The sequence below is a fragment of the Apaloderma vittatum genome, unplaced genomic scaffold (assembly GCF_000703405.1).
Source record: "Apaloderma vittatum isolate BGI_N311 unplaced genomic scaffold, ASM70340v1 scaffold4501, whole genome shotgun sequence".
In the NCBI taxonomy this organism is placed as follows: domain Eukaryota; kingdom Metazoa; phylum Chordata; class Aves; order Trogoniformes; family Trogonidae; genus Apaloderma; species Apaloderma vittatum.
Window position 1 is genome coordinate 6480 of NW_009697346.1, and position 13093 is coordinate 19572.

The 13093-nt window shown below is 39.0% G+C and overlaps 1 protein-coding gene across 1 annotated transcript; it reads left to right on the forward strand.

Moving 5' to 3' along the window:
• Positions 1 to 2367: 2367 nt before the first annotated feature.
• Positions 2368 to 12590, forward strand: OSTF1 (osteoclast stimulating factor 1; the record flags this gene model as incomplete). The annotated part of the gene is made up of 9 exons (XM_009877606.1): positions 2368 to 2414; positions 3033 to 3083; positions 3167 to 3230; positions 6142 to 6195; positions 6629 to 6736; positions 7202 to 7251; positions 7367 to 7445; positions 7913 to 8011; positions 12349 to 12590. Coding segments are annotated over 9 exons (611 nt in total), but the record flags the coding sequence as incomplete, so codon positions are not given.
• Positions 12591 to 13093: the final 503 nt, after the last annotated feature.

Sequence of the window (13093 nt, forward strand, 5' to 3'; positions counted from 1 at the left end):
AAATCTCTTATCTTCCCTGTCTTCTGCCATCTTCTTTTTTCCCATTTTACTATTTCCTACTCTTCTCTCTATTTTCAATTTCCTCCTTTTACTTATATAAAACCTTGAAAATTGGTTAGTGATGGTTAAGTTGTGGGATTTGTCAGCATGCAGTTCTGTTTTGCATTTTTCTGCCGTTTGAGTAAGAAAGACAGAGGAAAGGAACTGTACTCTGTGTCACTCTGTGTTATCTCTTATTCTTCTTTTTTCCTTTCTTTTTTTTTTTCTTTCCTTAGGGTTGGTTGTTTGGTTTTTTCCACTTCTCTCCAGCTTCAGTTCAGACATTTCATTCTAAAGCTTGCAGATCTAGGACACATTATTGTCTGCTGCCCTTGTTCATCGTTTCTAAACATGTAATGAACAGAACAGAGATTTCAGCATTTTTTTTCAGCATTTTTAGCTGTTGCCACAGTATTTAGTATTATTATGTATTTGTATTATTATGTATTAGTATTTAGTATTGTTATGTTGTCATAGTATTTGGTTTTTGAGGCAAAGGTCTGAGAAGTGTTGGATCTTTTATGTCTAGGAAATGGCTGCTGTGTGAGAGAGAATAAAGGCAAATTGAAATTCTACAATGCTATTAAAAACAAAATCTGGAGGAGCATGGGTTGCAGTTGCATATTGGGAGCAAAATCACATGTACAATATCTACACATATTTGGCATTCTAGGAAGTTTACACGGATTAATGTTTTGGTTTTACTTTTAGCTATATTTAGCTCTGGAAAAAGTCTGAGACAGAAGACTACAAAAGTGTTTTGCTTAGTAGTTATGCCTTGGTAAATGCCACTTCATGAATAAGCACTGTGGCATAGCTCTTGCTAGGGAATATCCAAAGCTGTCTGAAAACATCCTTTAAGAGCCGCTCCAAAACTGTGGGGTATGCTGCAAAATGGCAGCTTATACAGGTGGGTGACATCCTCCTTTCTCAAGCCTGCCAGTGTATATACATTTAGACTGACATTTCTAAATCCCTTAAGTTAAATTTCTAAACCAATCACTGTTGTGAATAGGCTTTTAGATGCTGGGATAAAGAAGACTACATGTAGCAAAAAACAGGTGAGAAAAATTTCTAGCAGTTACGCTTCTTTACAGACTGGTAAAGGCTTATTCTTGACACATAAGGAAACCTACTCTGTTGTTACTTAGTTCTCTCCATATAATATACTAAGCAAGATTTTGTGTATGCACACTTTATTGTATAGTACTGACTTTTGACAGTAAGTTCATGAGTTTCTCTGAGGATATAAAACAGCCGGAGCTAAGTGTTATCTAAGTAATGATGTCCTTATGGACCAAATACTGGTTCAATCACAAGTTAATCTATATAAACATGTAAAGTATAGTGTAAGAAATTGAAATACAGCTACATACTTGAGATATTTGAAAGTAAAGAAACCTACATACGAAAGACTTCAGGTACTTAAAAGTAAGCGATACAAAACTCTGTGCATAGTGTATTGCTCCATTGGGTTAAGCAGTGCAGCTAATAAAATGGTGTAAGTTATGTGTTTCTTCTCTTGTACTAAACTTATACTTCCAGCTTGGTGCTCTTGAAATGCACCTTTACTGAATTAAAAAAAAAAAATAGGGATACTTCTTCTGCAGTTTATGCAATTAAATTTGTACCTTTGCACTAGGGTTGTTGTTTCTTGGCTTGGATGCTGCTGACAGACAATCTCTTTAGAACTGCCCTATTAAAATAAATTCTGTCCTATTAGCGGAGTTGTAAACACTGTAGCTTATTTTAAGCGTCTGAACAAAATATCATGTCATTTTACATTCCATAAAGAGGATTTACTGACCATTTGTAATGTTTCATAAGTAGAATAATTTCTATGCTAGTGCATTATTTTCCTGGTTAATAATACTTACAAGTAACCGTGAGAACATATTGCAGGCTTTGGTCATTATTTTCTTTATTTTATTAATTCTGTGTCATTTGACAAATATGATACTATTAATAAAAATATATATGACACCTATGAGTGTGTTTAGGTGTTTATGACTGAAACTACACTTTGCCTCAGAAATCAATGGCAAGAATAAGTTGACATTCATGGTGAATTATGAAGACTCTGTTAGGTGCGCACAAGAGACAGCTCATATTTAGCTGATCATCTGACCCATTTCCTGCAGAAACTCTGCTCCTGGGTTGAATCTTTTCATCATGACTTTCATTGACAGAGGCATAGTGCAAATTCATTCACTTTAAGGGTTAAGGAAAGGTATTTTTTTTAACTTGAGGACTCTATCTGTTTGCTGTGTTTAGAAGGCCTGATACTGATGTGTTTTGGTTTTTTTTGTTTGTTTGGTCTTTTTTTAGGGCAGGTTAAAGTGTTCAGAGCCCTATATACATTTGAGCCCAGGACGGTAAGTACCTCTGGATTTTAGGAGTTTGAGAAACTTAATTTTTTATCTTGTCTGTAATAATGTTTCTTCAATTCTCCTATGGTTAGCCTATTAGACTTACTGTACTATGCTTTCAGTGAAAAAGCCTGTTGATGGATATTGGTTCTTAATTTGACTAAAGTTGCCTGATTAATCATCACTCTCCTTTTTTTTAAGTCCAGGCTTTTTAAAAGCAGCATGCTTTCTTGTGTAGTATCAGCTGCAGTCTAAGTGATTTTTCTTCCAAAGACAACAAAGGTAATTGAAAACAGACAGATTCGATGAACTGGGACTAACCAGAAAGAGGATGAAGTTAACAAACAAAATATATTTCACTGACTTTATTGCATAGTCTTCTCCTGGAAAGGCCACAGTCTTTTCTTAGTTGTTGGGAAGGTCACAGATCCAAGAAGTTAGCTGTAGGTAAGTCAAACTAAAGTATGAAAGACTGTTAGGCTGTTGTCTGGATGCTAGAGAATTTGAGTTACTATTCTTTTCACAAAGAGCGGAATGTCATCTGCTTTATCTAGGTATTTGTTTTACCAGAGTACACACGTTCAGATTTTTTTACTTTTCCTTTCTTATTTTTATCTTTTAAAGCCAGATGAACTTTACTTTGAAGAAGGAGATATCATCTACATCTCGGACATGGTAAGCGTAAGATGTCCCATGCAGTCTGAACACTTCTGAGATGCACCATATCCTTTCTGAATTATTTTCCTTTTTCTCTGCAGAGTGATACAAATTGGTGGAAAGGAACTTGCAAAGGGAGAACTGGACTAATTCCAAGCAACTATGGTAATTTCTAGAAGATTTTCGTTTGATAAGATTATTTGCAGTCAAAGAAAATCCCCAAATAAGAATAACTGATAGAGAACTAATCACAATATTTGCATTCGACATTTAACAGTCCCCCCTACCAGAGTATTTCAGAATACATCTGTGGTAACAGTCATCACTGTACATTGGCAGTGGACAGGCTATCCTATGTTTTTATGACATAGAGATAGCTTGAGTTTGCTGTGTTCATGTTTCTGGTTCTGCACTTAACAGCAGTAGATGTTTGCTGTTTTGAGGGGAAGAACATTGGATCTAAAGGATGGTTTTACAGACAACACATGAAACTGGTAGGCTTGTCCTCTTGATATCCTCAGTGAGCGTATTGCAGCTTTTAAGACCTTGTTAGCTGTATCTTGGCTATATTTCTTCAGTCTACCTTGCCTCTTTTTTTTAATAGACTTAAGAATGGAGAGCTACAGCCTTTAGTAGCTTTGAGATCAAGTGTGACAGAACATGGGGTGGCTTCTTATAGACATACATAATCAACACTTGAGTTGTTAAGTAAACCTGTACTGTAAGGACAGGAAGCTAAACCAGATTGTGAACAATTCTGCAATGTCCTTTCATTTTTTTTTCCCCACCTTAGAAATAGGTCTGGGTTTTTAGCTATTTGTTGCTTTTTAATGAACATATTCAGCCACAGAATACATTATTTTCCTGGGTATTGCACCACATTAGATATCCCATATCTGTTTGGACTGAATAGAAATTCCTTTTTCAGATTCAACTAAAACTACTTTGAAAAGCCATGAGTACAGATAGCGCAATTCTTCCAAGTCCTCCCAGGAAATGTCAGCACGATAGCAGTATCATGTGACAGATCGCATCAAAACTGCTAATACATTAGTAACTGTGGTTGCTTCGTGTTGTCACTTCTTCATTAGGACACGTGGCGGTAGCAGTGCTGTGATTCCCTGCCCCTACTGGTAGTTATTAGAAATACGTTATTAGAAGCCTGTGGTGCAGTTACTGGGACCATGGCATCAAATCTGACTTCGGTTTGTGACTTCCAGACTGATTCTATTCTTGCCATCTGCCAGAGGTGGTCACTGTTGTATGCAAGAGTAGTCTACTCATGCTTACCTACACTCAAATTTCTTTTGAACATTGTGGTGTATTACATTTAAAATGTATGTTCCCACTGACATAGTTTGAAAAAGTTGTTCCCAGAGTGCTTTACTGAAGGTATCTGAGCAACTTCCATTATCAGTTATCTGAGTTTAACTTCCATTTTAGGCTGGACAGGAGCGCAGAGCATAGTGGTGTCTCTGCATGTTTGCAAAATTTTCCTCTAGAAGCAGAACAGAAGCCCCTGCAGACCCTAAGAGCAGAGTACCAAGAATATGTCTTCTGATTTACGCATCTATGCAAAATCCCCAAAGGCCTGCTTCCAGTGTTTCCACCATTAGAACTGCCTAGGTTGAGTCTTAACCACTGAAACACTGTGATCTCCTGTGCACTTCTACAACCTTTGTGCAAAAGGTGGAGGGAGACCTGAAACTACTGAGCCTCTGGTGGAGTCTTGTGCTTCATCTGCTGGGCTTGAAGGAACGCATTTGAAAAGACTGCGAATAGGAAAGCTCATGAAGACAGAGTTAGTGTTACCTGCATTACAGATACGTATTACTGAATTTCTGATAAGTTTTCTAAAGTCAAAGTTATTTTTAGGCTTTCGAGACAGTGTTGTTGGTATTAATCTTTTCTTTGTACACAACAAGCACTGCTCAGTACAACTAGCACACTCTGCTTGTGTAATGTGTGTCTGCTCTGGGACTGACTTCTCCCACTCTGCTTTAGGGTTCTTTTCACTGTTGGCACAAACTTTTTAAAACTGAAATACCAGAATCTAGTGTTTGCATTTTATTTTACAGACAGCTACAGAGATAAGCATGTGAGATCTTGCAGTTGCAAGCATTGTGGGAAGAATACACCCCAAAGTAAGAAAATACCTGGATAGGCCACAACAGGGTTGAGACTTCTCTTTGTAGTAACTGGCATACACTATATTTGCCTGCATTGCTTCTGATTGCAGTAGTAGTTAGATCTGAGTGGAGAGGCTTATAGAGATCCTATTTATGTCAGATTGTATACTGCTGTACTTGCCTGTACCCTTAGTAGTCACAGGGTTTTCCAACTTAAAAAGAAGTTTTTAGGAAAGAGTTTCTAGTCTGTGATCGCACTTACCAACTGTTTCACAGTGCTGTTCAGTTTCTTTTTGGTAGTGCCACAGCACAGTGACCAGGAACTGTTTGCTTCTTCTCTCTAGTAAAACCTGAAGCTTGTGAGATGAAGGACAGGACTACAGGAGCCTGAACTTCAGTCTACCCATCACTATTAATTATTAATTATTTAAGCAGTTTTCATTTACAAACCTCCTTCAAGTTTCCCAGGAAAAAAAACAAAAAAAATCTCTGTAAAACAAGTAGAAAGTGTATTGATGGTGGTTTTTTTTATTTTATTTTTTTTTGTTATCTTTCACAGACCCCTTGGAAATAATTCACTCATAACTACAGGTGGCAAGCTGTAGGTTGAAAGTCTAGCCACATAACACTGCTCAAAACTATCTCACAAGTGTAGAAAGAGAACCGACAAATGAGATGAAGTATTGCCAAATACCTGGTGGTTTGCAACTACTGATGGATTTGACATTGTTTTAAGAAGTTTTTAGAAGCTCTTCTCTGAATTGCTTTCCCAACCACAGGAAACTGAAGTGCATCTGACTAATCCATCACTCAGAAATCCCCTTTCATGTTTGAATCAAATATGTATTACTGGTTCTTCTGGAATAAATAAGTTTTACTTCCACAGAGATGTCAAATATCTGTTCAGTTTCAGAAGTAGTTAGAATTTACTCTCTGTTTCATTTCAGTGGCAGAGCAAGCTGAGTCTATTGATAACCCACTGCATGAAGCTGCCAAGCGTGGTAAGTGTGATTTGGGTTTTAGTTAGGTAATGCTGAAGGATGATTAGTTTATTTTCTGCCAAAACAGTAATATGTTTAGAATGAAGATGTCCTGTCTGGTTTGTTTATTTAGTATCTTGAAGAAGTTATTCTACCAGGTTTACAGCCTGGTAGAATTGCCATTCTGTGATTGTATACACAGAAGAAGAATTTGGTACCATCCATTTAACTAGACAGGAATCTGAAAGTCTTCAGGAAGTCAAAGAAAAGATAGTTAGTGTTAACTTGAACTGGCTATTTTATGAATTATAAGTGTTGCTGCTAATCAATTTTTCTCCTCCTAAGTTCATAGGGCGGCTGAAACCCTTCAGAAAGAACTATGTGCCTTTAATGTTTCTGTTTCAGATGAATAATATTTAAAAAAAAATCATCAATAGCTGCATTTGTCTTTCAGGCAACCTGAGCTGGTTGAGAGAGTGTTTGGATAATCGAGTTGGAGTAAATGGCTTAGACAAAGCTGGAAACACAGCTCTGTACTGGGCATGCCATGGAGGCCACAAAGGTAACAAAATTAGTTCTCTGGTTTTCTTGATTTTGCTCGTTATACTGATAACTAAAGTTATAGTACTAAATAATAAACCCAGGGGATTTTAAATGTCATGCTAGGGTTTTTTTTAAAGAAAAGTTAAATCTAGAAGGGCGATTCAGCTCCATCTAATGCTGTGTGTTTTCTCTTGCTGTTGAAGCAAGCATTCTAATCAGTATAACTTAAAAGCAGAATGGGAAGAAGGACAGACCAATACCGAATGGTACATTGTTTTGCATATTTTATGCATTAGCATTTATTTGAAACTAATGGTTGGTTGCCCAGTGCAGTCTGACTTACGGACTTTTGTTAGTGGCCTGGATTGTTCTTTCATTGAATCCTAACTGAAATTTATCCTATGAACACAAAAAAGCCTGTTTTGTTTACACTAAACTTTTCTCTTTATTTGCCCTCCTCCCCTGTCCCCCTTGTTTTCTGCAGATATAGTGGATGTTCTGTTTACCCAGGCAAACCTAGAGTTAAACCAACAGGTAAGTTAAACCAGCAGAGCTTTACAGTAGAGGTGTGATGTTATTCATCCTTAGTATAAGCTGAAAGGTTTTTTGCTGTGTTTTAATCCTGTTGCTTTTCCCTCTAACTCCACAGAACAAATTGGGAGACACAGCTTTGCATGCTGCTGCATGGAAAGGTTATGCAGATATTGTAGAGATGCTGCTGGCAAAGGGTAAAGATCTTCACCAAGGTTTCAACAATCTCTGTGGCAGGCTAGACTTCTGACTGTTCATTGGTCTATATTTTTTTTTAAAGTGTTTTTCTGTAAGCTCGCTACAGTACTTAGCCAGATTACCTGCCTGGCTTTATAAGCCTTTGCAGAAGATTTCTGGCAGCTGTTTGGAAAGTAGACTTCTCACCTGCACTAGATAAATTTCATCCTGCTTTGCCAATGAAAATAGGCACTTAACTCCAGAACAGCAGTGACATTTTCTTCCTGGAAATGGAGTGCAGCCAGTGAGTTTCCTCACCAATAGTAGCTAAATAGAGCATCCATAGCTTTTTAGTCTGCTTCAGAGCAGGCCACAGATGAGGTTCCCTTGTCCATTACTGTTCTACCGGCGCTACTGAAACTTGTAACAGCATTGCACAAGGAATAGCTGCGACGATGATTCATAATGAAAATTTCCTGTTATAAAGGGGCAAGAACAGATCTGAAGAACAATGAGAAGAAACTGGCTTTAGACATGGCAACCAATGCAGCTTGTGCTTCGCTTCTTAAGAAGAAACAGAGTGCAGGTATTTCTGATTGTGTTATTGTGATACATTTTTCCTTTTTAGAGGACACTACTTTGGAGCTACATGGACTAGGAATTGTGTTTGGAATAATTCACTTGAGGGTTAGTTCGGCAGAGCTATGATAGAGACCTGTGATTTATCACACTCAGTGTTGCTGACTCTGCACAAAGTGCCATCTTGTGTCAGCAAGAGGCGAAAGAGCTTAAAAAATGTGACAATACTAAGAGAAGGGAAGGAAATGAAGGACACACAGAGTGTGTCTGAAAGCAAGCAAGGACAGGAACTACTTGTAAGAGCAATGTACCACAAGGGACAGGGTATGAGAGTAAAATGGTGTGGTATGTTCCCCCATAACACCTGCCTCTTCCTCCAGACTAAGCCAAACAAACATCAGTAGATGCTCCTCTTTTATTATTGCTAATTTAAAACAAAAATACTGTTCCTGTATCTGAGTGACTCTTTAATAGTGAAGTAAAGAAGGAATGCATTCAGGTTGTTATTAAAATAGTCTTATTGCCTCCAACATGCATTCATCTTTCCTGAAAGCACAGTTCAAGAGCTCAAGAGCTACAAGGCTACTTTTAAAATCAAACAAAGACTGCATTGTTCGGTATTGCATGATTAATGTTACCTGTAGCTCTCAGGAGGCTGAAGTTAGGGAAGAAATCCTAGGTAAATTACAACAAAATGAGATATTACTAAAAAAACACAGGCAGGGCTACAGCTCGTATCAGTGGGGTGTGCGGTCTAGCAACTGTATTATTGGACATCAAGCAAGAACAGAGGGAATGGGATGGGCATACGCTTTTCTGGGTGAAAAACTGATTAGATGGCCGAGTCCAAAGAGTTGTGGTCAATGGAGTTAAGTCCAGTTTGCAACCGATCACGAGTGGTGCCCCCAGGGCCACTTGTGTTTAACATTTTCAGCAATAATCTAGACGAGGGCATAGAGTGCACCCTCAGTAACTTTGCACATGACACCAAGCTGGGTGAAAGTGTTGATCTGCTTGAGGGTAAGGAGGCTCTACAGAGGGATCTGGATAGGCTGGATCTCTGGGCCAAGGCCAATGACATGAGTTTCAATAAGGCCAAATGCCGGGTCCTGCACTTCGGCCACAACAACCCCCAGCAGCGCTACAGGCTTGGGGAGGAGTGGCTGGAGAGCTGCCAGGCAGAGAGGGAGCTGGGGGTGTTGATGGGCAGCCGGCTGAACATGAGCCAGCAGTGTGCCCAGGTGGCCAAGAAGGCCAACGGCACACTGGCTGGATCAGAAATGGTGTTGTCAGCAGGAGCAGGGAGGGGATCATGCCCCTGTACTTGGCACTGGTGAGGCTGTACCTCGAGTGCTGTGCCCAGTTTTGGGCCCCTCACTGCAAGAGGGACATTGAGGTGCTGAGGAGGGTACAGAGAGGGGCTACCAAGCTGGTAAAGGATTTGGAGCATGTATCGTACAAGGAAAGGCTGAGGGATCTGGGCGTGATTAGCCTGGAGACTAGGAGACTGAGGGGAGGCCTTATAACTCTCTACAACTACTTGAAAGGAGGTTGTAGTGAGGTGAGGGTTGGTCTGTTCCTCCCTAGTGGTGAGTGACAGGACAAGGGGAAATGGCCTTAAGTTGTGCCAGGGGAGGTTCAGGTCGGATATTAGAAAGAATTTCTTTACTGAGAGGGTTGTCAGCCATTTGAACAGGCTGCCCAGGGAGGGGGTTGAGTCACTATCCCTAGAGGTGTTTTAAGAGAAGAGTTGATGTTACCTTGAAGGACATGGCTTAGGGGGGTTGATAGGGCTAGGACAAAGGTTGGACCTGATGATCTTGAAGGTCTCTTCCAGCCAAAAATGTTCTATAATTCTGTTATGCTAACCTGTGCGTGATTATCTGTTATGAGAGTTAAACGATGGAATAGGTGGCTGCAGCTTTAGAACACCAAAAAGAGCAGTTGCAGCAAAAAAAGCCTCTGTTTTTTTTAATTATAACTGAATTTCTGATAAGAGTTTTCTACAGGCAAAGTTATTTAGGTTTTTGAGACGGAGTTGTTAGTATTAATGCTTTTTGCTGTAGAAAGCACTACTCAATACGACTAGCACGTTCTGCTTGTGTAAGATGAGAATTTCCCAGGAAACCTTGACAAATTATTTCCATCAGTTTTGACTCTGAAGAAAGCAGTAACAAAGGGAAGAATTTTTTCTGTTTCTGTATTTTTTTCTAATATTAGTTAACCCCTGTTAGTAGCACTTATTTCATCTTTGCCTGTCAATTATAGGAACCTGGTACAGGAGTACTCTCTGTTCTAATGTCCATAATAATTGCATCAGTCTTTCATTTTCTGATGCTAACTTACCTTGTACTTCGATACATTTGCTTCACTTCCTGTAAATTAATTTTGTTTCATGGCTGATGGATATTTCGTCCTTAGTCACGTAATATATTACCACCAGTGGTATTCCTGCACATTTTTTTTGCCGCAAAATAAGTGCTAATGTTCTCAGTCTAACTGCAGTTTCAATATTAGCTTCCTTTTTTGTCTTTCTTACTTCGGCCTTTTATAAGCTCTGCGACACCACTGATTTGTATATATTTCTTGTATTTTGTATTTTTTTCGTTATTTTTATTCATTTCACTCTTCTGTGTCTAATGATTCTATATTTCAGTATTTCCAATGTCTATGAGTGAAACAATTGTTCTTTTTCAGAGATTTGATCTGTATCAATAGTCTTCTGTCCTCAGTTCCAATTCCCAGAGGCCAGGCTGGACAGAGCTTTTGAGCAACCAGATCTAGTGAGAGGTGTGGGAACTAGATAATCTTAAGGTCCCTTCCAACCCGAACCATTCTGTGATTCTGCTGTTTGGTCCTATTTAGATACGGCTTCTATCATAGTCTGCCTATAAAACACTTTGTTTTATCCAAGGACGCTTATTTTGCCTCCTCTTAAATGTTAGGTTTTGTGTTTTCTGTGTGTACACATTCAAATGTCATGATTACTAAGAAAGTTTTTTAAATCCTGTCACAGAATTGCAAAAAGATTGTGTTGTTTGTGCTTCTGAATGAGGGAACGTTGCTGTATGGAAGAAATGGGCTTTGTCCTTTCTTGAAGTACAGTCCCTTGAGCACAGGGCTCAATTATTTCTTTCTTTTTTTACTGTGTTGCTTCTCCTACTCAAAAAGGAAAAAGAATACTTTTTCTCTTAGATTTCTTTTTTTCAAAACATTTGAACAGGTCAGTCTTAAAAGTACTAATTTTTCTGCTCCCAGAAGGACAGGATAATGTGGTTGTCCTTTCTGTAAATTTTGTCAGTCTTGTTATGTCTGCATCTGATATTTTTAATACTTTGTTTTAATATGTTAGGCAAAACCATGACTGACAAGTACCAGATTCTCAGTAGTACAATATAGTATACATTATATATTATCTGTATTCCTGTTCCCGTGTATTTGAAAATCTGTAGACAAATAATCCACTATCAGAAAAAGCCCACGCTATTTATCTTTGTACCATCCCAAAGGTAGATGGCAGACACTGTTGCACGTGTGGTGAATATATTTCTGTTTTCTGCTTACTATCCTTCAAAATCAAAAGCTCCTAAGCACATCTATGAAATATTTATTCAAGAAAAAAAAACTAGGTGAGAAAAGAGGGAGGGGAGAGAATAGGTGGCATTTGATTTTGAACAATGAGCTAGGCACTCAGAATAAAACTATAGAGGCTCTTACACCAACTCATCCATCCTTTCCTTTGCAATTTAAAGGTAAAATACGCAGAAAATAGAATTAAAGTGTTCCACCTCTGCTGTACAGGTTCGAAGGATCCAGAAGAAGGCCAGAATCAGAATCAGAGAATGCATTGGGCTGGAAGGGACCGTTAAAGGCCATCTAGTCTAACCTCCCTGCAGTGAGCAGGAACACCTTTAACTAGATCAGGTTGCTCAGAGCCCCATCAAGCCTGACCTTGTGTCTCAGGAATGGGGCCTCCACCGCCTCTCTGGGCAACCTGTTCCAGTGTCTCCCACTCTCATAGTAAAGAACTTCCTGACATCTAATCCAAATCTGCCCTGCTCTAGTTGTCCATCCTGTCACTCTACCCCCTTGTAAACAATCCACCCCCAGCTTTCCTGTCAAGAACAGACTAAATCTTATATGCAGGAGATGCGTTTACTAGCTTAGCCAATGCATAGTTACTAGCTTATTTTGATACCCAGATCTACAGCCCCATCTGTGTAGCCCTAACATTTCTAAATAATAGAGGAATTAGGTTTCTCAGATTCTGGTTTGCAAGTGTTGCAAATGTGAACCTTTTGTGATTTTTATCCTGGATTAAGAGGAAGCTTTGTTTCTTTCTAGGTACAGTCCGAACATTAAGTAATGCAGAGGAATACCTTGACGATGAAGACTCCGATTAGCTTTTTTCATTCAGCCTAAAGAACTATAACTTGCATTGCCTATGTCATTCCCAAAACATATCTTTACAACTGTAAAAATATCTTACTTAGAGCATTGCAGCCTTCCAATGTAGCCTGTAAATCGGAGAGTGAAATCATACTTTCCAAAGGAGTAATCTTCATATGTGCCAGAAGATGCCACATTTTAAATCTGAGTTCCTTTGGAATTGTTTCACAGAGGAAGTATGGCATAAACTTATCATTAAAGGGGTAGAGGACCATTTTATAAACACACAGGTTTTATCTCAGGCCTTCTTAGCAAGTGCCTTACATATCTGAAATACACTCCTTAAACCAAAAGGTCCCTCAGGGACAATGGGACACCACTGTGAACATTTCCCAAAATCTCTCTAGTTACAGGTTCTGTTGTGCAGGTGAGATAATACTGACAGAGTCAGTACTGGCTGACAGGCAGGAATGGAGATTCATGGAGATTATAGAGAGTGACCATCTTTTGCACACATGGAGTCAGTAAGACAAGGTTTGATTAATGTTTCTTTGTAAGATTTCCCCCCCGTGCCTTTTTCACTCTACCCCTCTAAGTAAGGGGTGGAGTGACATGGGACAATCCACCCCTGGATGCTTTGTCTTCTCTATTGCTATGACCCCAATCCCTGAAATGTAAACTCAGGTGAAATGCTTGCTTA